Source organism: Corvus brachyrhynchos, unplaced genomic scaffold (assembly GCF_000691975.1).
Source record: "Corvus brachyrhynchos isolate BGI_N302 unplaced genomic scaffold, ASM69197v1 scaffold175, whole genome shotgun sequence".
NCBI classification, from domain to species: domain Eukaryota; kingdom Metazoa; phylum Chordata; class Aves; order Passeriformes; family Corvidae; genus Corvus; species Corvus brachyrhynchos.
Window position 1 is genome coordinate 686,771 of NW_008238448.1, and position 26,006 is coordinate 712,776.

Consider the following 26,006-nt stretch of genomic DNA (forward strand, 5'->3'; position numbering starts at 1 on the left):
AAGATCAGAGCTGCAGACAGGTGCAGATATACCATATGGAAGTGAAGAAGACTTTTATGTCTTCTTTTATCCTTTCAATGCACATTTCTTACTTTTATCTTTATAATTTCCTGAGTACTCAAGCCTTGTACTGTTTGTTTGCACAGGGGTGAAGTTTATACCCTGTGTATATTTTTATTACAGTTATTGTATAACTCTTTAGGTCAGCTCTTTAAGAAGAGTCTTACTCTTCCATGTCCAGCACACAGGGAGCTCTTCAACTGTCGGAATGGTTGGTTCCAGCACTTCTTTCCTGCTCCAGTCTGCACAGGGATGAGATGTGCACCATTCCTTACCAATGCTCTCCTTCTACAGGGAAAGGATACTTGGGCTCTTTGCCAAGTGGGTGCTGTGTAAGACACCAGCAGATGCTGCTTCTGCACAATCAGGACACCAAAATTCTGTCAAGCTATAAAATAATGTGTTTCCCATTCAATTTAAATATGCTTTTTTAATCCCTCCCTGCAATTCCGCTTAGTTGTCCTTAACCCAAGTCTGTGAGAGATTGGTTACGTGAAAAGGTACATACAGATTCGGGATATACAGATTCTTTGCAGCTTACTGATCTGAGAAGCTGGCTATGTTAGAATGCGCCCTTACGAATATGCATAAAGCCTATTATTGTTAGTATATAAGGAGTTCTGGTACAATCAATAAATCGGATTCCTGTGATCACTCATATTGAGCGTCTGGGTTTCCCCTCTATCGCGACACAAGTCCATCATAATAGAAGGCAACACAGCTGAGCATGAGCTTAAAATGAGACCTTTAAACTTAAACAGTGAATGTGAAATTCAGTGTTTATGAGTCCATGTGCATATCCAAAGAAATTTTTTTCTTCCTATCAAGGAACCCCTACCCTGTATGCGGTTCTGGTTTTCTCAAAAAGTATTTTGAAAAAGCAGGAGAATTCACTAAAGTGCAGAAAAAAAAATAGGAAGAGTTCTACAATGCCTCTCTTGTGGTGGGAAGAATATTAATCCCAGTTTACAAACTGTAATGAAGGCAAGGCTAAGAGTCGCTTCATGGGAATCTGAAGACCTTAGGGGACAGATTTCTGAGAGCAGAAGAAGAGATGCTGCTTAAGGATTGCAGAAATATATGAAATCATATTATGGCTGGAAGTTAGAACTAAGTAAATTCAAATAAAGTGTAAGGAATGAATTCTTAAATTTTCTTTGTGGTGTAAGTGTTGTGTTTATATCCATATTTTTAAAGAACCACTACAGTGCTGTTAGTTAATGGGGACTGAAAATAGAAGGTACTTGGTGATTCCATTTTGGTGATAGGAAACAGCATGGCCAGACTGAAAGAGCTTGTGGCTTTACAGCACTGTTAATGCCGTTTCTTCTTTTGAAACTCTGCAGCAATTCATAGTTTTTTATTTCTACATTGTGCACATCTGTCTATGAGTGTTACGGAAAATCAAATGAGATTCTGGAAACAGCATTGCAGCAAGTAGATTTTTTTATCCCAGCACCATAAACCAAACAATTTTTTCTGAGTTAAATGAGAAATCCACTGCTATTTCTCTTATTATTAACCTTCAGCATTTCATCAGAAACAGGTATTTTTCAGATTGTTTTTACCATGGGATATACAGTAGTCATCTATCCAGATACAGAGATATTACTCTGCTCTAATGTACTGGTAAGAGTTTAGTTATCTTGAAATATCATCACCTGTTCCAATGTGGAGCATGGCCCTTTATGATTTCCTGTGACAGAAAACTTTGTGAAAGGGTGAGCATTCACAAATCTTGAAAAGATGACAGCTGTCCTCCAAGCAGTTTGTAGACATACAATGAGCTCAAGAGACTAAACGACAGTGTCCCTATTCTACAAGTTTCAATCAGCCTTTGCTGGATAGACTTTGTTTCAAGTATCTCCTGAGTAAAGAATGAATGAACAAAATGTAGAAATAATTTCTTCTAAGAGGAAGGGAAGTCCAATAATTAAAGCATTAATCCTGGACTGGAGATACAGGTTCAGTTTCTTCTTTTGTGCAGGGACTTATGTGGGATCCTTGACAAGATTTTTATTCTCCTTAGCTACATCTGTACTCTGTATCCCACTGTCCACATCCTTTGTGTGCCCAAGAAACATTTTAACTCTGTGTACACCCCCTGTTTCCGTATCTCCTGATCCTCACAGTGCAACAGCAGCTTAGGCACTCAGAGGAGCTGTGGTGCACTGCAGGCAGGTGTCAGTCACCAGGCGGACACCGTGAAGCGCAGTGCAGGTAAAGCACAGCAGCTGTATCTATTCCTCAGCTTCACATTGTTGCTCCACAGGGCTGTGATTGTGAACTACTCCAGGGCTGTTAGGCTACCCTGACTTGACGTATATTGTTATTGTATTGTTGCTCATCAAATCACAGTTTTTGATGGTTTCACCCAACCCCAAAATGACTGAGGTTGGATGGGACATCTGGAAGCTCTCTTGTACACCTAGACCCAGGACCATATCCAGGCACCTTTTGAGTAGCTCCAAGGAAACAGATTCCACGCCCTCTCCAGACAGCCTGTGCCAGTGCTCCCACTGTATTTCCTGATGCTCAGTCGCAGCCTCCTGTCTTTCACTTTGTGCCTGTTGCCTCTGTCTTGAACTGTCACCCTAGTAACGCTGTGGAAGAGTATTAGTTGTCTTGCTAGCATCATGTTCTACATCTTAAAGGGAAAGGGAAAGAGAACTGAAAAAATACAGTTCTAGGTTTATTTTTGTCAGGTCTCAAGTAATTTTCTTAAAATAATGACAGTAAAGAAAGATCAGGAATAACTATCCTAACACCATGCTGACAAAATACCCTAAACATACCAATTCATTTTCTAATGAAGTTGGATCATGTTTGTGTGTTCAAATATATATTCTTTCCTTCTGTCATTAAAAGCTAAGTGTTCCATTTTTAATACTACTGCCTATTTGTCAAGACTCTAGGAGTGAGCAGAATGTGTGAATGTGCTCTGCTTCCTACATTGCAATTTCAGTATTTATTCTGAAATACTAGTTATTCTAAACATAATATCCTGAGCTATTTTTCCAGTATTTCTGTGGATGATCTTTGTGCCTTGGTCTTAGAAATAAGGGGATGGTTGTCATTTCAAGGTGATGAGCTGTGATTTCTGCTGAAGGTAGTTTCTTCAGCACTTCAAGTTTTTATTAGGGGGAAAACAAACAATCTGACGTCTGATATTTATAGCTTATTCAAAATGAATTTGAAAATATTTTTTTTAAAATGTTTTCTTCTCTCTAGAAAACATGAAGGATATCCTCGTGATATATGAACAAGAAGCAGAAGAGTGGGCTCTGTATTTAAAATCTCTTTTTGGACTCATAGTTAATGAAGAAGGAATCTTACTCTACGATCTAGAGAATTCATCTTGCAAGCACCAGGAGCTACTCGGTTTACTGTCTTATAAATGTAAACTCCTGATACTCTCATGTGGACTTCTTAACTGCCTGAATCAAAAGAGAAGTTATTTTCTGGAACAAGTTCTAAAACCTCCGGATAATGTGGTAATTCTGCTTTGTGGGGTGGAGAATTCAGAAATTCTTTATGAGATACTGACCTTAGACGGAGAGAGCAAAGAGATTTCTACTGATCAGAAACCTGAGGAATATATTTTGGTTGTTAAAGGAATTATTCAACCAGGTAATATATTACTGCTTGTTTGTAGTCCTTAGGTCTCTTACCTCCTCTCAGCTCTTGCTATTTAGCCAAGATTTTGTCTACCAAGCAGAATATTGTGCTTCTCTCTTTGTTGCATGCAAGGTGCCATTTTATTGGCACGGGAGCTTGTGCTTGAGAAGGACATCTGGCAGTTCAGGATTTTTACTCAGAGCTTAACCTAGTGTTTGATGCACAAAAACCAAGAATAATCTTTTGAACACTGGTATAGAGAGACCCCATCTGAATCAGAGTGACCTAGCTGGATGTCCCTGATGCCTTGTGCTAAGCAGGTAAGCTTAAGTATACTATAGGGCTTTAAAACCTGCTCAGAATATGTCTACCCATAGTCTGCCTATATTAGATCAGTGTTTTCAAAAGAACATTTTAGACTCCCCCTCCCCAACCATCTTCTTTTCAGTGTTGAATAATCTTTTCCTCAGTGTATCTCTCAGAATTTGGGCTCATTATGGTTGTCTGTTTTGGTTTCAGAAGGTAATGTTTGCAGTTCCTGATTGCGTCCAATATGTAGCTTCAGACTGAAGCTTCTTGGCAGTTTTTTAATGGGATGAAAACAGTGGGTTTATACTCTGTGTGTGTGTATATAGGAAGTAACTGTGGTTAGAGACCATCAGTTGACACAGGCACAGGAAATTGCAAACTTTTCCGCAGCGATAAACAGTTTCCTAGAAGACACAGGATGGTTCTTTGCTTAGGTATATGCATTCCCAAAAATACTTACAACCTGTGCCCTTGGGACTTAAGTTACAGTGTAATGCCAGATGTTTAACAGGTGTTCAAATGATCTTTTCTTTGACAGTGATCAGTATCAGCAATTTCAGAGATTAGTGGAAAGCTGAATTAATGAATAATTGAAGGCCTCAGTCTCAGTGAGTACATTTTTACTGAGGATGCATAGACCATGGCTGGGATCAGATAAATTCAGTGGACTGAGCTAGATCCAGGACTTTAAGTGATGATGATGCCTGGTGCTTCAGGGCGTAAGCCCTCCTCCACACTCGTACATTAGAACTGCTCTGGCCCTGTTTTTTCTGTACTGGTGTGCCCTGGCCATCAGCCAGGCCGGCTTAGATCAATGCTTGATAGGAGACCTCTGCTCTGCTCTCTGTTACACAGTGAAAGGGTTCCAACTAAGAGATGTGCTTTCATCTGAGTGTTAATTTAAGCTCTGAGGAATGAAGATGTGCGTGGTTTGTCATTATTTACCTTTGCTTAAAGATAATGGTGTCTGTATTTATGATACTCTTTTGTAGAATCCTGTTAAGCTCTTAGCTTTTGTGGTATCTGTGACAGAGATTTTGACAGATTGCACATCTGGGAAAAAAGATTTTCCCCTTGTATTTAAAATTATTTGCTAAGGGGTTGTTGAGTATATACAAGGATTATTTTTCCTTTGGAGCATGTTCTTTTGCCTTCCTTCAGGACCAGACACAGAAGACATCCCACTTCTCTTCATATGGATCATTGTCTTCAATCACTTTTATTTTCAGTGCTCATCCCTAGTCCCTTATATTTTTGACCCTTTTAGAGATAGTGATGAAAACAGTTCTGTGTGTATTCATGGCTTTCAGTTCCTTTTTTTCCCCCTGAACTGTTCATTGCTATTAACTTGTTCTTCCAAGCATTTGTACCTTTTTGTCTCCTCAGTATTGAGAAGAGCTGTCACTCTACCAGTCTAAAAACATAATAATGGGCTTTAATTATAATGGCCCCACCACATGTCTTCCACTGCGACTAAATTCTGTTAATCCCTTAGGACAGCAGGCCATCGAGATCCTAGGACTAAAGGATGCCAGGGCTCAGGAGTGGCCTGCAGGTAGTTAGAGCAGCTGAAGATGGATGCTCAATCAGGTTATCTCACAGTCCTGAAGAATGTTAACAATGGCATAGCATAGGTGCTAGTAGTCACCACTACAGATTTCCCCATACTCAGGAAAGCTCATAGGCAAGGTAAGTTCTTAGCTGCCTCCTCTCTCCTAGGTGCTATTCTCTTTGCACTATCCCTACAACCTGAGATGGAAAAAATGTAAAATAAGTCTCATTTTATATGCCCCCACAATTATTTCACCTACCAGATGGTGCCAGTTTCAGCGTGTTGGAGCAGACAGGGCTTTATCTGTTAAAACTTCCTTCTGGCTCTAAAGGAGTATATATGCCAAAAATTATAGGCAAAAACCAAAACTAATTAAAATGCTGAGTAAAACTAAATAAAACAGAAGATGCAGGGGGGTTTGTACTCAGCAGAGAGCTTGTTTGTCTGTAATGTGCTTCAAACATGAAATCGGAACAGTTTGTCATGCCTGTTTGAACATGTTCTTGGAGGAGTAAAGGGAGAACTAAGACACTGAGACTAGCCTTTCTAACATATATATTTCCAGGATGCTGACAGACTTTATTGTATTCATCTTCTGCGTGAACAGGAGCACAAGTATTTGTACTGTTGTGAAGATTCCTTTTGCAGGACTTGTTTGTAAAATATTTCACTGTTTGAAAATGCCACATTCAGATTCAGAGCTGGTTTTGAATTTTGTGGATTCTATGCCTATTGCTATAAGAAAGATAATCCACAGGGCAAGAGGAGAACACTCAGAAACTTTATTATTCTCTGTTAGCATCTAAGATGGCCCAGTGAGACTCTAGAATTCTGACTTTTCTTTATCACCTTTTCCCAATATTTTTGAAAGTAGAATCAGGAGATATATTTTGATTTCATCTGTCTTTTCCTTCTCCTGTGTCTTTCTACTACTTGTCCTTGGTCTTCTGAACTGTGTACCCTCTTTTTTAGATTAAATTGACATATTTTCAATGTATTAATTCAGTATCCTGGGGTACTAAATGTAGCTGGGGTTTTTCTGTTTAGTTCTGAAAGACTTCCACTTCAAATTGAAGCAAGCATGTGTTTATGCCAGGGATTTGTAGATACAGATAGATGTTTGCATCTGTAGGTAGTTAACTTAGATCTTTAAGTGTCCTCAATTTCTCCTGTAGTTGTCCTCATGATTGATGATGCGAAAAGAGAACAGGTCTTATCTAATACAAATAATTTTCTGTGACAGTGTTTCTAAAGTGTGCTGACACTTTTATTAGACTTTCGGTGGGACTTCTTGGTACAGCTCAGGAGTCATAAGTATCCATTAGTCTGCTTGCTGTTTTATTAGGTTTCATTTTTTAAAGCTCAACAAAAGCAGCTCATGTCGCTTCCAATTCCAGCCTTTTCCCTAAGCAGTGGTATCCATTTCTTTTCTTTTAATGCCAAAACATGATGAGAATTGACTTCTACAAAATTTGATAGTTGAGAACAGCTCATCAAACCTACATGTATCGATTCATTATCTGCTATTGTATTAAAATGTGAGAGGTACATAAAGTAACATAACCCAACTAGAAAATGGTATCCAGAGTCTTTGACAGCCCAGGAGAGGTTCTCAGAAAAAATTTGTAACTTCTACCTGAGACAGCAGTATGCCATTAATTTCTGATTGTTTACCTAAAAGGTATTCCATGTATCTGCACATACAATTTTAAGGACCAAGAGTAATGTTAAGAAAACTACTTTTGCAGCTAATAGTAGGGTACAGATGTGGACAAATGAGATACCAGCATAGGGTGTTTTTCTCTGATAAGTAAATGTGAGAAAAGCAGGCTGGGAGTCAAAATAGGCCTTAACTCATGCAGATCTTCAAGCCACTTCAGATATTGGGGGGCTATTTTCCATTGTGCAGACCACAGAAAAGAGAAAGGAATAATTATACTTTTACCATAACTTTTATGGTGTCTGTTTCCTGTTTCATTTCTAGTACAGTGGCATCAATTTTATTGGAATTTGGTATTATTACCGCAGGCCTGGTTCCTACAGTATATCACCGTGTCCCGCAGCCATAGGGAGGAGGAGGAGAGAAGATCCAGCAGGCAGGAATTGTGCAGCAAGATTGATTTATCTAATTATTTTACAAACTCTTTTATAGACTTTTTTCTTCATAGTCTAATTGGACAAAGGACCAGCCGCCACCCCTTGGGGGTGATTGGCCAAAATCCTAAAACATCCATTGTCAAAATATTTTTCTACTATACCATAAACAAGACTTTTCAAGGTTGTAGGTGGCTTGGTTGCTTACATTCCCTGCTACCTCTTCTGTGAGAGAGAAAAGTCTCTCACGGACTTAGAAAATAACAAGAAAATCCTCGCTAACAGCATTTTTGTACCTACATGGTGTAACGTAGAATACTGAAGTAATGCTTCACGTTTTGAACCCACTGCTTTTCTTGTTCTCCTGTAAAATCCTCTTCACACTGGTATTCAAATATGAGTAACCAATGCCAGTGGATTTTCTTAGGCTGTGATCAAGACTTATGCTGATGAGCTAAAACCTTTAATTTAAGCGGGAACATTACCAGCACTTGCTTCAGTGGGCAAGTGCTGCACCTAAACTTTGACACTAACTTGGAGTCTACGAGAAAACGCAGCTAAAGTGCTGAAAAGAGCCAATGTTGAAGAAGAAACTAACTGGCTAGAACTTTTGGTCTTGTTTGTTTGTGAATACTAGTGTGTGTGTGTGTGTGTGTGTGTGTGCATGTGCAGGTGTCAAGGAGTCTTGGTTGTGAAGGTTTCTCCCCTGAACATGCAAGATTGAGTAAATAGAAGAAAGTAGGTGGGTGGTTGTGGCCTCGTTCACTGCCAGGGAGGTTTCAATAGTGAGACCACACGGTTGTGCCTCTGTTTACTCCTTCCGCAATGTATTTACATTCAGACAGTGCATACTACTGTTGGTGTTTTAAGGCAGTGATGTCATCTGCTTATTGCAGAGCACCTCAAATGCCAATTAACTTTTTCTTTATTAAAATGAAAATAATCTGTCTGACTGTATCATAAGCACAAAAGCAGAAGGGACATTTTGTTAGCTGATGTGTGCTGTAGTATAGCTCTCATTTCCATTTTGCCAATGAGTCTTTGAACTCCTCTGCAGGGACTGCAAAAATTACCAGAGTAATACATCTTCCTGAGATGCTGTGCTTCTCCATTCCACACAGAGGGATGCCAGTGCAGTGATGGGGGTTGGTAATGACTGTCACCAAAAAACTCCTTTGTGTCACTAATTTCTTTCATCTGACATGAGATTCTGGCTGTTTCAAAGGAGAAAAGAAACTGAAGTGACTGTCTGGAGCTGGCAACTACAGTAGGATGTTGAGGCTGTCATCCCCTGCTGCTTAAACTGTTTGACTTCTTTGCTATTTCTTCTCTTTATTTCTGCAAAACCCAGAGAAGACTTTACATGTTAGGGTTAATTGTGAGGTTTGTTAGATTTCTTAGCAGCTCGTGTTCTAATCTATGTAGCTAGTCATGGTAACCTGTATCCTTAGATTGTGAAGTACGTGTCATGTAGGTGATTCTTTTTCCTCTCATTTTCTCTTTCAAGGTTTGAAATGGACATTATCTAAATTTATGTATTTTTTATGGCCCAGTCATCAGTCAGTATTTAATTGCAGTTAGGGGCTATTTCTAAAGCTGAAAAATAATTTAAGATTTCTAGCAAGTATTTTTGCAGGTAGTGCTGTAAAATGGCTGTGTGAATCTGTAGTCTTATATGTCCTTCATGTAGTGTATTATTGAGTCTGACTGAGTCTTGCACTATGGTTGCCAGTCACAATTACTGAAAAGTTATCTCTGGAAGGTATCTAGAGAAGAGCACTGTAAAGGTACCCCTTATATATTTTTGTGTACACAACTGTTTTTATAACAAAATTGCTATTTGTAATTTCACCATGATGTATTTCTGTTAAATTAGTGCCATCTTCTTGAAAATGGGATAAAATAAAGGTTGTTTTGCAGTCCAGACTAAAGAAATTGTCACTTATCCCTGAAAAAATGAAGTATAACATCTATTTAAGTTCATACTAGAAAAACAGAATCAGATTTTGCTCTTGGTAGGGTCTCTGTGTACTTTCTCAAAAGGCTGTGAGTCCAGAACTTGGTCCTGGAACTATTAATACAGTATCTTATGGGAGCACAGGCTGAGAGAGTTGGGCTCAAGAGGAGACAGCTGAGAACGAACCTCATCAATGTCTGTCAGTGTCTGAAGGGAGGGTGTCAAGGGGATGGAGCCAGGCTCAGTAATGCCAAGCAACAGGACAAGAAGCAACGAGCAGAAACTGAAGTTCCACCTAAATGTGAGGAAGAAGTTCTTTACTGCACGGGTGACTGAAAACTGGAACAGATTGCCAGAGAGGTTGTGAAGTCTCCCTCTCTGGAGATATTCAAGAGCTGTCTGGATGCAATGCTGTGCCATGTGTTTCAGGATGACCCTGTTTGAGCAGGGATGTTTGAATCTCAGTGTCTTAGATGAGGCACAATGATCCTTTCCAAACAGACCCATTCAGGGATTCTGTGTTGGATGCTGTTTAACATCTTTGTTGGTGGCATTGAGTGCACCCCTAGCAAATTTGCTGGTGACACCAAGCTGTGTGGTCCAGTCCACATGCTGGAGGGAAGGGATACTGTTTGGAGGGAACCTTGACAGGCTTAAGAGGTGAGCTCACACGAACCTGATGAAGGCCAGCAAGGCCAAGTGCAAGGTCCTGCACATGTTGGGGCAATCCCAAGCACAAATACAGGCTGGGTGGAGAATGGATTGATTGCAGCCCTGAGGACTTAGAGGTGTTGGTTGATGAGAAGATCAACATGTGCGTTTGCAGCCCAGAAAGCCAACCGCATCCTGGGCTGCATCCAAAGCAGTGTGGGCAGCAGGGCAAGGGAGGGGATTCTGCCCCTCTGCTCTGCTCTGCTCTGGTGAGACCCCACCTGCAGTGCTGCATCCAACTCTGGGAGCTCCCAGTGTATGAACAACATGGACCTGTTTGAGCAAGTCCAGAGGAGGCCATGAAGATGCTCAGAGTACTGGGGCACCTCTCCTGCAGACAGGCTGAGAGAGCTGGGGCTGTTCAGCCCAGGAGAAGAGAAAGCTCTGGGGATAGGGCAAGGGGGAATGGCTTTGAACTGGAAGAGGGTAGGTTTAGGTTTGATATAAGGAAGAAATTCCTTACAACAAGGATGGTGAGGTCCTGGAATAGATTGCTCAGAGCAGTTGTGGATGCCCCGTTCTGGAAGTGTTCAAGGCCAAGTTGGATGAGGTTTGAGCAATCTGGTCTAGTGGAAGGTGTCTCTGCCCATGGCTAAGGGCTTGGAGCCTGATGTTCTTTAGGGTCCTTTCCAACCCAAACCACTCTCTGATTCCATGATACTGTCTGTAACCAGATCTATTGTATTATCAAACAGAGCACTGAACAGTTTTCTCTTCCAAACTGCAATGTCTGCATCCATTTCAGTTTCTCACTTTACTGCGCATGATTCTGTTATCTTTCCTCATGCCCAACTCCTCTCCCATTGTTTGCTGTATTGGCTTGCAGGTAAACTTCTTCCTCAAGTACACATTTCTTACCATCTGTGGTAAATTGAAAAAAAATCAGTCAAAGCGACGTTTACTGAAAAGGGATAAATACAGTTCCATCTAAAGATGTCTCTAGGCTTGTTCCTCTGCACTAGCCCTTGGATTTGTTCTATGATTTACTTCTTCTATCTGAAAAACAATAGCTTTAAAATAGCTTTATCATGAAATAAAAATACATATAGATTTTCATCTAAAGAAAGTGGAAATCAGTGTGATGATATTATCTTCTTTCTTACTTCTTTTTTTTTCCTAGATAAACCACTGGATGAAAATCCTGGAGACTCTGTGTCTTACATCTATGAAGCAGTTCTTGCAGAGGGTGAGTTGAATTCCCCTTGCATTTCACAGGATAAAGCCAGTACTCTTCAGAAAATTAAATTTGTTCTCTTACATCTTGTTAGACATGAAAGGCAGTAAACCAATGCTACCATAGCACACAGTTGTGTAGAGGAACGTTCCTTGTTCTCAAACATCCACCCACACATCCATACTCACACATTCTTGTGAGGAGTGTGAGAAGGGGAGGAGATACAACAGGGTTGGCTTTTTTACTCTCATTTCAGTGTAGAGCAAAAGGAAGGCGTGGAAGGCTTTCCATTCCAGTTCCCAGCATGAGGAGTTTTGCTTGTAAGAAAGAGCTGATTTAAAATTTCATGTACATCAGTCCTACTCATATCACATTTGCAGCATCATTCACTGACAGACAGTGGCTCGGAGAAGACTGCATCACAGCTGCAACCGCTGTTGACATTCGCCATGTTGGTTTATTTATAGTTGTGAGAGTTTATAAAGAGTTTTAGTAGGGATAGCAGATTGGCAAAATCTTAACTTGCTTTTAGTAAAGAGCTACATAGCATGTTTCCTGTCCTTGATTCTTAGTTAGAGAAGTTTATTTCTGGGTGACGATGTTGCAAAGTAATTGGCTTAATAGCGCCAGCATGCTTACCAATGGAAAGGAAAATTATTCCAGAATTCCTGGCATAGCAGTTATGTGCTGCTGGACTCTAAGGTTAGTGGCTCTCACTCCTATTCCACCCCCATCCATATTCTGAAAAGGGTGTCTTTGTGAGTCTCTCAGCATCTTGGAAATAATGGTGTGATCTCAAGCAGAAAGCTGCTGTAAAGGTTTATCCCTGCAGACCTATTGTCAAGGTTTCTATGGATGTCTCTTTGGGTCCTGTGTTGAATGTGCCACTGTGTTGTCAGTTCATTGAAGAGGTTTTTTGGTATAGAGAAGGCTTTTGGGCTCATCATCCAGGGGCTGAATAAGCTGGCACCACTGTTTCTCTCATTCATGAGTGTTATGTCCAAAAAATGAGACAGTAAAATAGGGAATGATTAGAGGAAACAGAGTCCCAAGAAAAGAAAGGACTGAGGAGGTGGTCCACCAAGCTACTTCTGTTTTCTTATGGCTGGTTGAAGAGCAGCTTTAAGTCCAGGTTTACCGTCAGCTGAATGGTTGATTTGGGGATTTTTCAGCCACGAAAGTCTTGCATTAAAGGCAAAAATTTCACTTGAAATCATTGCAGAAGTTTCCTGAACAGCCATTCTTAATCAGCTTTTGGCAGTCATCCTGGTAGCACTGATTGTCTGTGGCCTTTGCTGGTTATAGTGATGATGATACCTAGTTATTGCTGTGAAGACTAAAGAGATTATCCATTGTTGTGATGAGTGAATGAGCCAGTTAGAAATGAGGGATTCCCAGTAATTGTATGCTGTATGTGAGGTTATGGGTGGCTCCCAAGTGAGTGTAAGGAAATGTGTGGTCAACATTCCTTCTGTAGCGATGCAGCAGGGAACAGTTATCTGATATCACTGCAGAGATTTGGAGGGAAAAGTAGCCCAAGAAGTGAAATGGTTGGAATTTCCAAGATTCAGTGTGTCAGTCTTTACAAAGCCAAGAAAGATAAGATGGCAGCTGCAAATTAGTCAGTAATTGTGCCCTCCAGAAAGTAGGTGAATCTTAAGGTAAGCAGACAGGGTTTGACTATGGATGAATTGTGGAAAAGTGTTTCCAGGGACTGCCTCTTCTCTCTGCTTCTTCCTAATAAGAAGTAAGTGTGTGCAGTGCTAAATTGTATGAAAGACACAGAACAGAAGTGTGAGGAGAAATTATAAACCAGGAAAGGGTTTTTGCTAGAACCCTATAAATACCCAAAAGAATGGCGCTTTAGGTGAGATCTGAAGTGGAGAGTGGCATGCTGAAAGCTGAAGTTTGTTTTATATATAAAAGCATTGTACAAAAGAAAGGATAAGCTGAAAGAAGATGGAATTTTAGCTTGGACTGGAATGAAAGTTGAACAAAACAGAAGAATAAATCTAAATGAGAAATCTAAAGCAACAAGGGTGGAAAGAACAGTGAGTGGATGACAGGACATATTAAAAATAAGATCACTAAAAAAATAACCCTATATTCATTAAAGCTAAGATAAAGGGGGATTGAGCAGGCGCTAACAATCAATAAGAAGTGATTGACTAAAGTGAATTGTGCAAGGCCGTGAGGGAAAAGGTCACACAGTACATTGGAAAATGGAAAAACAGTATGATCAATGAAATCCTTTGGGGAAATACGAGCTACAAGCAGATGCAAAAATAATTGATTTGCTGCTGAGTGGGGGGAAAGATCCAGTTGTGGAATGATAATGACCATAATATGAATATATGAGGACTCAGTCCTGTAGGTGATAACAGAATAAATCAGCTCTTCAGCCACTCATGAATGTTGTTATGTGTTTACTTTATTTTGGGTTTCTGTGTAAGAAGAGAGGACTTGTTATAATTACTAGGGAGCTATATTTTGAGAAATTCCCTTGTGGTTCCTCAGGAGATTCTCTGTTCCCCAAACAATCACTGTTTATAATTTTTACTAAGGTAGAAAAGTGAAGCAATTGTACTAGGAACTGGGTATACAGCCTTGTCACCACACAGATAAAATATGAATTCATTGTGGAACTGGAAAATAGAGCTAAACTCAGATTTAGGTACCCATTAGGTGATACTCAGCTTCAGAAAAGTCTCTTCCCCTTCTGTGAAACAGCTTAACATTTGCCACTAAAGTTTGTATCTTAGCACTCATTAACTGAAGCAATTAGGGGTGGGCAAGTGGAGCACAAAAGATGATTTTAAAGGGTGATAGCTGTCTGCCTATTAGGTTTAACAGCAGACATGTTTTGGTCCTCCCCAGAGGTCTCATCAAACTAAGATGTATGTGCATACATGTGTATCTGTATCCTTTATCAAACTAAACTGGAGAAAGGCCAGCACTTTTTAGCAAAATAAGTGGCATCCCCTCTACAGATAAAGAGCTCTAAGAGTACCTCTGCTATGCTGTTCTTTTCCTATAATGCTATCTAAAGTCCTGTTTTAATAAAATGTCTTTTCTGTTGGATTAAAGGACATTGTCTTAAAAGATGAAGACCTCAGATTACCTTCTGATTCATAACTCCAACAAAGGAAAATAATCAGGAGTTAGAAAACAGGCATGGTTTTCAGATGTGTCCAAAAATATCACTCTTAATTGTGTTCCCAAGAAAGCAGTGTACCTTTTAGCCCACTTTAAGGGTCAATAGATTTTAGCTATTTCGAACTAAAGGTGGGAGTAAATTGCAAAGCAGCCTGTCCCCAGTGAGTCAGTCCTGCTGACAACTCTTTTTTTTTTCCTTCTTTAATACCAAATGTGTCTGGTGTGAGTCTTTCTGCTGACAGCAGCTGTGGCAGCATGGTACAGGAAGACATGTGGTCTCTTAGACAGACAAATCCCATGTAATTTAGAGCTGTACAGATCAAGAAAAGCATCATAAATTTAATCCAGACATTGATAAGAGCCCTGTGCAGGTATTGAAGCTCTGCTGTCATCCTCCGAATAAGACACTCTCTTTGGTAGATGACCTGCTGCAGTCCAAGCTAGCTTCTGTTACCAGATTGATTTAAAGGATTCTGTATCGTGGAGTATATTGTCTTGTGTCAGTACACATTTTGATGTTATTAATGAGTAGGGTGAAGGCTGAGAATGCCAGCTACCAGTGTCTCTCCCCCCAGCCTCTCCCAATGCAGTTGTTAAAGGACTTTTCAGGTATGTTAAACTTCATGACCTTCCATCCATGTCTTTTTTTTGATGACTCTAAAAAATAGTCTTCATAAAGAGAATAGCTTCAAACATGGCCAAGAGGGGAAAGTCTGGCTACTCATTCCTGGAGGAATTTCCTCTTTCTTTGAGGGTGATACCTGTAAAAACTTAAACAACTATTAATCTTGAATTTGGTGCCTCCCTGAAGTATGTTTTGATTCTCAGGCACTCCTCTCTATCTTTGTTCTTTCATATGTGTGTATTTCTAAATGTAGCAGTGTGCCACTTCTGTGTCCAAGCACAGTGTGGCATTTGAGCCAGCCCAGTTATGAGAGGCTTGAATTGTAGTTTAGAGATAAAGGAGCCACTAGGCAGCTGCAGCTGGTCCCTTTGCAATAATAAGGATTTTGCAGGAGCATTTTATCAGGCTAACAAGTTTTGGAGGTCTTCTTACAACCTGGATGCCTCTGCTATCAGTCCTTTTGTCTTCAGTGGTACTTGGAGTCAGTAGCAGGAGGATAGCCTGCTCAGCTCAGTTGCAGCAGCACATCTCAGATTTTGGGCAATGTTCACTCTAACAGAGGTGAGAGGTGTGTGTGCTGATAGCACAGAGAAATGGAACAAAACCACCAAAGTTTTCTTACTGTGGTAGAACTCCAGTAACTCTGAAGTGGATGGAAGGACTCTTTAATAAAACATTAGGCTTCAGTAACTGAGAACTGGTGCACACAGAGGGGTAGACTTCAGTTTGCTTCTCCCTGGAGAAGTATGCAGAATGCAGAAACTGGAAATAGCAGGCTTAGGCTCCATCAACAGCTCTGCTCAATACCCAGATGACCTCAGGCAGGTAGTTGTTACTTCCAAACTAATCGGTATACCTAACAGAAACTTTTTGGGACAGTCTTGCTATGTGTCTAAAACTCATCAGGGTAGTCATGCTCCTAGTGCTGCTGGTGAAGCTGAAAGTCGTGGATTTCATTGCAGAAAAAATAATAACATGAATTGATATGCAGTAAAAGATAAAAGTAGTCCTAAAAAGCATCTAAATATATCCATCTTAGCTAAAGCACTGATGAAGTCAAATCTTTCTTCCAAATCACAGGCCAGTAAGGAACTAGTTAATTGTTGTAACTTTAGATTGCCTCTAAATATAGAGTTACAATCATATGAAAGTATATGTAAAAAGAAGTGCCTACATTTTCATGCAAGTTATTTCTCAAAGATTATCGATAAACTCATGGTAAATACCATTTTGCAGTTTGGGGGATTATTTGAAGGCAGGATCTTTTGTTTTTACTATCAGATCCAAAAACCCTACACTTAATAAGACTTTCATATTCTCTTTAGATGCATTCATGATGAGTCCATTAGGCTACAGTTATATCAGGGTGATAAACTGTTGTGTACAAAAACATACCTGATAATAAAAGAATAGGTGGGCGTGTACCTCCACAGTAAATCAATCTTTGCCTGCATGTATATAGTAACTCAGAAAAAAATAGATGTGGGGGGTTTCAGGGATTGCTGTTATGGGAGAGAAGTAGATGTTAATGAAAATTGCAGCACCACTGGTTGCTAAGATGACATAAACACCAACTTTATATATAATACTCAGAAAAGGAAAAACTGTTCTTCATAGCTTTTAAAGGAACTGTCAGTTTGATGCTTATTTGCAAGAAAAGTTTTACACCATAAATAATGTAATAGAAATATTTTGGAGACATGGACAAAATAGGCCAACTTACAGAAAGCTGCTCTTTCTGATAGAAGAACTCAACCATGCAGGAGAAACTGGGGCTGAGAATGCTTTTGAGAAAAACAAAGATAACTGTCAGTGTATTTGCAAAAGATAGTTGGTTCAACATAGAGAGAAACATTATTTAAAACTTGTTCACTAATAAATATGTTTATCTTGGTTTGGAATTTGTGTCATAGAAAACAAATGAAAGAAATTAAAACTGAAGTCCGATGTTTCTGTGTTTGAGTACGTATTAATAATTTTCTGTGATTTTTGGAAACACTTTTCATTCCTAAGCCCTCTCTTGCCATTAATAAAAGAAAACTTCAGCAGAGCAGAAATGGGGATTTGCTTTGAAATATCTTAGAAAGTGCCTGTGGTAAGAATGAGTAAATCTCACGTTCATGCAAGGAGCACAGGCCCATTGAAGGAAGCACAGTGTGGTGGATGTTTTCTGCCTCCCTGTTTCTCACAGCCTTTCTCAGGTAATTTATAGAGCGATTTGTGAAGTTAGAGGCTCCCTTTCAATCCCACTCTGCTGCACTCTCTGCTGAGCTCATACAGCATTTACAGATACCCACACTTTAACAGGATTATCTTTCATAAATGTCTATAATAAACTTAGGGTGGATTGCAAGAAGAACATGATGTGCATATGTCTTTTTTTCCTGATTTTTTTCCGCATTACAGAAGGTTACTTTGTTTTTTTCTGTATGGTTCTTCTTTAATCCATATTTCTGCTGGCCACTCACATACATGTTTGACCGCAGGTTTCTGAATTGCAAGGAAGTCTCTTACACATGGGAACCTTTTCAGTGATACCTCAATGAACCCAGTGGCACCACCTCTGCCTTTACCTCATGGTGTGCTGGAGAGTGGGCCTACCGTATTACACTGGATGCCTCCTGCACTTAAATGATCTGCTGTAATCCTCTTCATTTTAATCTTTGACACTGGAACACCCTGACATTTCTTTCATGTGGCAAGGTGGCCACATGTGCTAAATTACCTTCCCATTCCTTGTCATCTGCCTAGCTTGATTTACCCATATTTTTCATCCTCTTGTATGATATGTGATCTAGGGATAATTGAGGGCCTCTTTTGTACCACAGTTTCAGTTCTTCAGCTGGCATTGCTTTAGCAAAACTTGAGGAAGAACTGAAATTTGTATAGCTAGCAGGCATTTTGCTTTTGTAAAACCAGCTTAATTTTGACTGAGAGATTCATTTCATGGGTAGCCTTAGAAAACACATAAATCTTTCATAAGTTTGTTTTCTGCTATTTTTAATGCCCTAAATCTGTCGCATACATTGTTGACTCAAAACGTGTAGCAAGTACCAAGTAATTGGAGAACACTTCTCATCCTCATGTAGGCTGCAGTAAGGCTAGCTAGAGACTGTATTTGAAAGGTTAGAATTTAGGGGTGAGGGGGAAGTTGGGTATGGCAGGAGAGTTGTTTAGAAGCCATGGTGAAGCATTAGTTGTTGAATACACACGAGACTTGAGATGCTTTATTAAAATTTCTCAGTTTATGTAAAGGAATACAATTTCAAAGTCATGTCATGAATTTAGTTCAAAATGTTAAATTGAAAGCTATAGTGTGTTCCAAAGGGTCTTATATAAAATATACCAAGTTGATGTATTGAAGTTACATGAATTAGGAGAGAACATTGAAGTGAAGTTGAAAACATCAGCACTGTCCCCAGTAAAGTTACAGTAAGTGTGTGTTATATTTTACTATTTAAAATGAACGTAAATTTAAGATCAGTCTTCTCAATGTGACTGTCAGCAGTATATTTGTCAAAAGCAAGCCAACAAAAGTAACCTGATGGAAATGAAGCATTACCCTCTCTAATAGATGCTAATTCCCGGTAGTACTGCCCTGATTACTCAGGGGAAGATGATCATACATTTTTCCTTTCTTTTTAGCTTCTGGCTGATAGTGTTGTCTATGTATCATTAGATATAGTTAATAATTTCTTATACTTTGATCCTACAAGAAAGGTTCTGGTTTTATTCATCAATTATTTTAATTGCTACTGCTACATTTTAAAAACCTCACGAATAGGTTACCATTATATAAAATGATAAAAGAACATATTCACTAAGCAACAAATACCCTTTAATAAGTCCTCCCTCTTACATATTCCAGAATAATGATGATGTTCCTTTTATGTTTCTTTTAAGATAATCTTCGCCCTCAGTTGTAAATTCTGAATTTTTCTGAAAGCCTCATGAATTGGTGGAGCTCCTTAGCCATTGCTTTCGGGTTAAAACCAAGAATGTAAAGAGGACAAATAATGAAGATGTCTAAAATTTAAGTGTTCAAAAGACTTGAACATCTGTCAACACCTTCTGCCTATGTAAAACAAATACAGTGTATCCTTGCTCCATTTGTGTTACTACAGTTTCATTACTGTAGTATTAATACCTTTATGAGCTACTTTGTTTCAGTTAATGCCAACAAACCAAGGCTTGCTTAATCTCTGGTGCATTCCTTGTTCAGCATTGCAAATAACATTTCATGTGGTTGTTTCATGTTCCACAATTTAGGACAGATCGTGTGCAACTGCTTGTAGGGATTTGAGTGCTGGAGATGGTGGCTCCAAAGTTTGGTGACTGTACTGTAGTGGTAATGTTGATCCCTGTGGTTCTTGGACTGTTGTACAGGGTTCATTGATTGTCAGGTAGACCTGACATTTACTGAAGGAGGTCTTGCTGGATGGTTTTTAGCTAGTAAATTGATAGCCACTTTCAGAGTCAGTAGGGGAATCCCTAATCCTCGTAAATATCCAAGTCTTTGATGCAAGAGCCACATTTCTTAATTGTCTGTTATTGGGATAGCTGTGCTATCAGAGTAGTGACTGGGTTGAAGTTCTGATATTGTATTTAGATATCACTAGGCATAATAAAAATATTAAAATGAAATAATTAACAGGGAGGAAAATGTTATCTTAATTGAAACCAACTTGTTAGCAATAGCATTAATGTTCTCAGGAGATGAATTATTGACATTAAAAGGTGAAAGTGACTACTATCATCTTTGATAAGTAGAGTGCAGACTGTAGAAATAAAGTTGTCATGAACTTTACATAGATTAGAATGCATCTACATGATCCTTGAAGAACAATCACTGACAGATGGCTGACATCTGAGAATCCAGTGCCTTCCAGATTTGTTATTCATTCCTTTCATTTTGTCAATCTGATAACGAAATGTTTCTTGTCTCTGTGAGACTCCTTTGCCTGAAGTGGCAGAAAAAAATTCAGAAGCAGCATGTACCTCATATGAGTTATCTTCTGAAGTGAATTCTGTGTACGTAAGTGTAAGATTTATGAGCAACTTAACATGTGAATACATTCCCAAAATATGTGCTCTGGGCATATATAATCACAGAATCATAGAGAGGTTTGGGTTGGACAGGACCTTAAAGACCATCTAGTTCCAGTCCCCTGGCCGTAAGCATGGACACCTTCCACTAGACCAGGTTGCTCAGAGCCCCATCCAACCTGGCCTTGAACACTGCCAGGGATAGGGCATCCGCAGCTGCTCTGGGCAACCTGTGCCGGTGTCTCACCATCCTCACTGTAAGGCATTGCTTCTTAACACATCTAATCTAAACCCACCCTCTTTGAGTTTGAAGCCATTCCCTCTTGTCCTATCCCTACATGCCCTTGTAAAAAGTCCCTCTCCTCTTTTTTTTTAGGCTCTGTTTAGGTACTTGAGGCTGCTGTAAAATACCCTAACTGTTTTCCTCAGCAAGAGTTCAGGCCTTCCTTTTCCTGAAGGGCAGTGCTAAATAAAGTCTAGTCTTCACAATGATAATCAGAGAAATTACTGTGCTTATATTCTGAGCTGGATTAGTTAAACTGCATTGAACTGTGTGTGGGTTCTCATTAAGAATCAGAATAACCTTTGTTCAGTGTAGCCTATTTAATTTCTCAAGTAAATTAAAGGAGATGGAATTAATGCTACTTCAGTAAAATACAACTGCACGTAGGTTCATTGAAATTTTAGAAATCTACGCTGAATTCACAGCTTAAGTTCAGAATTATTTAGCCTTAAAGGCATGAGAATATAAGCAGGAGTAGGCTGGGCAGATTTTACTGGCTACTGGTGGTCATCAAACCAGCCTAATTTAGATGTTCAAGGAAACTTCAGCTTCCTCAAGGAACTATGGACAATTGACGCTTCTTTTTTCTTTTTTTCTTTTTTTTTTTTTTTGGTGTGTATATGTGTGTGTCTGTACTTTTTATGAGATCTCTCCTAACAATCAAAGTGTTTGCCTGGGTAAAAAAGATTCTACATCTGACATAGAATACCATGGCATAATTTTATTTAGCAGGCACATTTATTACAGAGGTACTTTATTAAATCTATACCTTAAGCAAGGCAAGATTGGTAAGGAAAAGAAACATTCTGTATCAGATGAACTGGTGCATATGGGGGAAGTAAAGGCAGGCAAGAAGTGAGAAAACTAATTCCAAATTGCCAGTACTGACACTGACAGGAAAGGTTTCTGTACCACTTCGGAGCACTGTATGGTTTGTGTACCTCAGTCTTTTCAAAAAAACTCAAGAGGGCTGTGGTACTTCTTTGAGCAAAGCCAAATTGCTGCTGTTCTATATTCTGCCCATTGCTAATTTACCTTAATATTCTATATCCATTTAAGAGGAGAAGATGTGCATCAAAAGTTCTTTGTATCCTTGAATGTAATTGACTATGAGTCTTTCATAATTTACAGTAATACAAGGTAGTGTGGATGTCTCTCAGGACATTGCCTCACCAGCCAGTCAAGATTTTTTAACTGTGAACTGCATGAAATGATATCAATAACCTAACTGCAGTATACTGAGTAATCCTCCATGATGAAGAGCTGCTGCAGTCCTTTGAGATGGGTGCCAGGAGTGTTTTGCACAGGGTAATAGAGTGTCTGGAAAGGAGGAGTAATGGTACAGCTGAGACATAGCAGGTAAAGGATACCTTTGCTAAAACACAGGCTTAGTCAGAGCTCTGCAGATTCATTTTTCAGTTCTATTTCATGATTAAAATTCTGTGAAGTGATGAAGGATTCACTATATTCTCTAGAGGCTCTTGGGCGTTTTCTGGTGCAGCAAAACAGAAAAGAAACTGATTGCAAGCTACCTGTGTAACTGGCATAGCGTTTCCAAACACAGATTATCCTACTAAAAAATGTATGCCTTCCATCCATCATTTAGTCCATTAAGGCAGGCAAATACTATGGAATTTGTGTCAAAGAAATCTGTGCTTACTGTCATAGTACCATGTTACAGGTATCACTGCCCTCGTGTAAGCCCTTCCTGTAGACAGGTGGGTTGATGTTGTACATTCAGCGTGTGCTTCTTTACATATAGAGAAAGGAAGAGTGGTAAAAATCCCATTTCATCCAGTGTATGAGAGTTCTGAGACTACAAAACAACGATTTCAGTCTAAAGGTTATGTCCCTTTTTGTTTTAGGAAGACAAAGCATATGTGCAGAGCCTGTTCATGTAAATCAAGGCTGCAGGATCAAAACTTCAGGGGGAAGCTCTTTATCAAAGGACGCCCCCTCATTACATTTATATTAAAGGAATTTTGCCAGGCTTTCATGCGCTGTCCTTAAGGTGACTCCAAATGCCATATGAGTAATACATTGGAAACCACATCATTGCCATGTTTTGTTGATTTAGGATTATTAACAATGTTCTCATTTCACATTATTTATTTCAGATCACCAGACTATCTCTGATATTAACTTGTCAGATGTCAGGAGAGCATCAGAAGAAACAAACCTCACTTTTAAAACAGAGGTACTCTCTGAAAGATTAGAAAGTAATGAGCAGTCAATATTGGTGCTTCCGAGAAGATTATCATGTGAGGTAAGACTTCTAAAATCTTTGGGATAACAGTCATTGTACTTCGTCTCTTCCTGCTGCAATCTCATTCATACTATATCTGCTATTTGTTTCCAAAAATTGTCAAGGGACCAAAATGAGAGTACATCAAGACTGCAGTGGGATTAATTTTGCCTTTGTGTTGCATCCACACTGCAGTCAAAAGATTTGCAAGTAGTTTGGAGACAGCTCTATTAGAGTTATTTAGCAGCTTGAGTCGAAGTATTACTGTCATTTGGGCCTTATACTTTAGAGGGAGCAAGTAATCAGGCAGTTCTTGAGAGATACGGAGTTTGTCTCGTCAAGAATCCAGGATGGGTGTATGTATACATGCATATGTGCCCATACCATGAATTACACAGGGCTTGTGTGAGTGATGCCTGAGGTTTTAACTTTTATATTTTTCAAATTCTGTACTGCTTAATGTGTAACTCTGAAGTTTCTTGTAGCCTGTAAACTTCTGCTCTCTCATGCTATGTAGACATAACAAAGCCTCTCCGTCTCTCTCATGCTATGTAGACATAGCAAAGCCTCTCCGGGCCTGCTCTTCAAGGACACCCAGACCGTCCTAGGCCCAAAAAGTATAAACCAGAAGCCTTTGAAAGGGGGTCAGGCTGAGGGGAATTACATCATTAAACTGAAGCTTTAATTGGACAATTAACCCTGATATGCAAATGAACCAAACCTATAAAAGTGTGAAGAACTTGTGACCTGTTGTCCATCTTGGGGTCCATCTTGGCAGTAGCCTCTGGCTCCCCAGAGTGTACCTTTGAAGGCCTTTCAAATAAATACCTACCTTTACTCCTTTACTCCTGTCTAGTCTCTGTTTCTAGGAGGCCTCTTAAGGCATCATGAGTATGGACCTAGGCTGAGTTTAAATTAAGTCAGAAGTATTTATATGTATGTATATGTATGTATCTGCATGCATATGAAGTGGACATAAATGTTCATGTGTGTTTTTAGTCAGCGTGGCTGTGAGAAATATGTGACAGCATAAACAGAGGAAGTACGAAATACAGTGCTGCATTCCTTTATATAAGTGAGTGGCCACTTATATATGTATGGAAGTTGCATTGTACCTGGAATCTCACAGATTTTATTGCTGTCTTTTAAAGATGACTTGCAAACATTATTTCATTGTTGAGATCAGTACAGTTCTAAGGGAATGATTTTCCCCCTGATTCAGGAGGTAGTAGAGGGCTATTGTCTCACATCACCTGCTGCTTCTGTCTACTGTCACCTCACTGTAAGAGGTTAAGTGTGTCTAAAGTATTTTAGATTATTCTTACTAGGATGGATGTCATTCTTCCAGACTATAAAGTAGAGGGGCCTTAGAAAATGTAACAATTCACCTACATATGCATTTAAAATACTGTTTTGAAATATTCTTATGTAAGCCGAATTTAAAATCCTACATTACTTGTGTCATTTATGCAAGTAAAAGATTAAAGGAAGCAGTGAGATACCATCATATTTTGGTAGTATGATTTTTTTTTTTTGCATGAAGCTGTTGGTAAAGGAAAGTTCTTCCAATATACTTTCAATATAATGTTACACTTCCAGTATAATTTTCTGAAGGACTAATGAGAACACATTTTAATTTTGTAGAACCCTGGTGAAATATTCATTCTGTTGAAAGATGAAATAGATGAAGAAACTCTAGAAATTGAATTCGTAGCAGATAATCAACGAATTAGAACACAGACAGCCTCTTGGAACAAGAAGGTCAAATACGTGAAAGCCCTAGGTACGAAAAATATTCTTTACCTTTAAGAAAAACTGAGAAGTTTCAACTCCCTTCACTTTTTCTGACAAGTAGTTTCCCTTTCTGCTATTTTGTGGGTGTTTCCTGTACATGAGTTTTGCACACATAACTTTTAATGATGCCGAGAAGCAAGACCTTGTGATTTATGGGAACCTAGGTTCTATTAGATTGGTTTTGTGTGGTTAAATGGCATGTGGCAGTCTTAAAATGCCATTGATTAGTTACAGATTAACATTCTTCAAAATTACATCCATAAAATGCAAACCTAATATTCTTTTCTTATTACTCCATTACTAAATGTTTCATTTTATATTTAATGCAGTAAATCTGGTGATATTCCTCTCCATAATTCTTACGGATGCAGGAAATAATTTCTTTTCTCTCTTCACATTCATGCCATTTCTCTGTATCACTGGTCTTTGCTAGTTCCCAATGATTTTTTCTGGTGCTCCATCCTTAACTAGTTGATAACAGTTTCAACTATTTAACAACAGTTTCTCTTAGAAGATTTGTGCAGATTTAAGGGCCACACCTATCCCCACTCTTGATGTGAGTTAAGAATTAAAACATTTCTCACTTGTGTATTCATAGTTTGCTATTGGGCTGCATGCTGTGAATTCCCAGAGGAATTTACGTAATATTTTATTCCAAAATGATTGCAGTATAACCTTGGATAGGAGGAAATACATGCACATAGGCTACAATTTCCCACTGTGGCTTCTTGGAGCTATGTTCTGGTAATTCTGTGACCTGATGATTTCTGTGACTTGGCACTGGTGAGACTTGCACCAGTCGAGTGCTGTGTCCAGTTCTGGGCCCCATGCTTTAAGAAGGACACTGAGGTGCTGGATTGTGTCCAGAGAAGTGCAGTGGAGCTGGAGTTATTAGAGAATAACTCACATGAGGAGTGGCTGAGGGAGCTGACGTTGTTCAGCCTGGAGAAAAGGCTTGTCACTCTCTACAACCTACCTGAATGGAGGCTGTGCTAAGTGGGGTTTGGTCTCTTCTCCCAGGCAACCAGTGACAGGGCAAGAGGACCTGGCCTCAAGCTGTGCCAGGAGAGGTTCAGGTTGGACATCAGAAAGAATTTCTTCACAGAAGGGTTTGTTAAATATAGAAATGGGTTTCCCAGGGAGGTGGAGGAGTCACATCCTTGGAGATGTTCAAGAAATGACTGCATGTGGCACATGTGCCATGATCTTGTTGACAGCTTGGTGGTTGGTCAGAAGTTGAACTCAATGATCTTGGAGGTCTTTTCCAGCCTAATTGATTCTGTAATTTTCATCCTGAACACTGTCCTGAGACGATGGCTATGTATGGCCTGAGTTCTTTATCAGATGGTGCAGAGAGTTTGTTTTTAGAAACCTGACAGGAA

The 26,006-nt window shown here is 39.4% G+C and overlaps 1 protein-coding gene across 1 annotated transcript in view; it reads left to right on the forward strand.

Moving 5' to 3' along the window:
* Positions 1 to 3,257: 3,257 nt before the first annotated feature.
* BANK1 (B-cell scaffold protein with ankyrin repeats 1) overlaps positions 3,258 to 26,006 on the forward strand; it is a 119,767-nt gene continuing 97,018 nt past the window's right edge. Inside the window, exons 1-4 of the mRNA XM_017736874.1 lie at positions 3,258 to 3,690; positions 11,422 to 11,487; positions 22,703 to 22,851; positions 24,475 to 24,613. Coding sequence (XP_017592363.1) covers positions 3,297 to 3,690; positions 11,422 to 11,487; positions 22,703 to 22,851; positions 24,475 to 24,613 — 748 coding nt within the window. The 5' untranslated portion in view covers positions 3,258 to 3,296. The remainder of the gene's footprint in view (positions 3,691 to 11,421; positions 11,488 to 22,702; positions 22,852 to 24,474; positions 24,614 to 26,006) is intronic.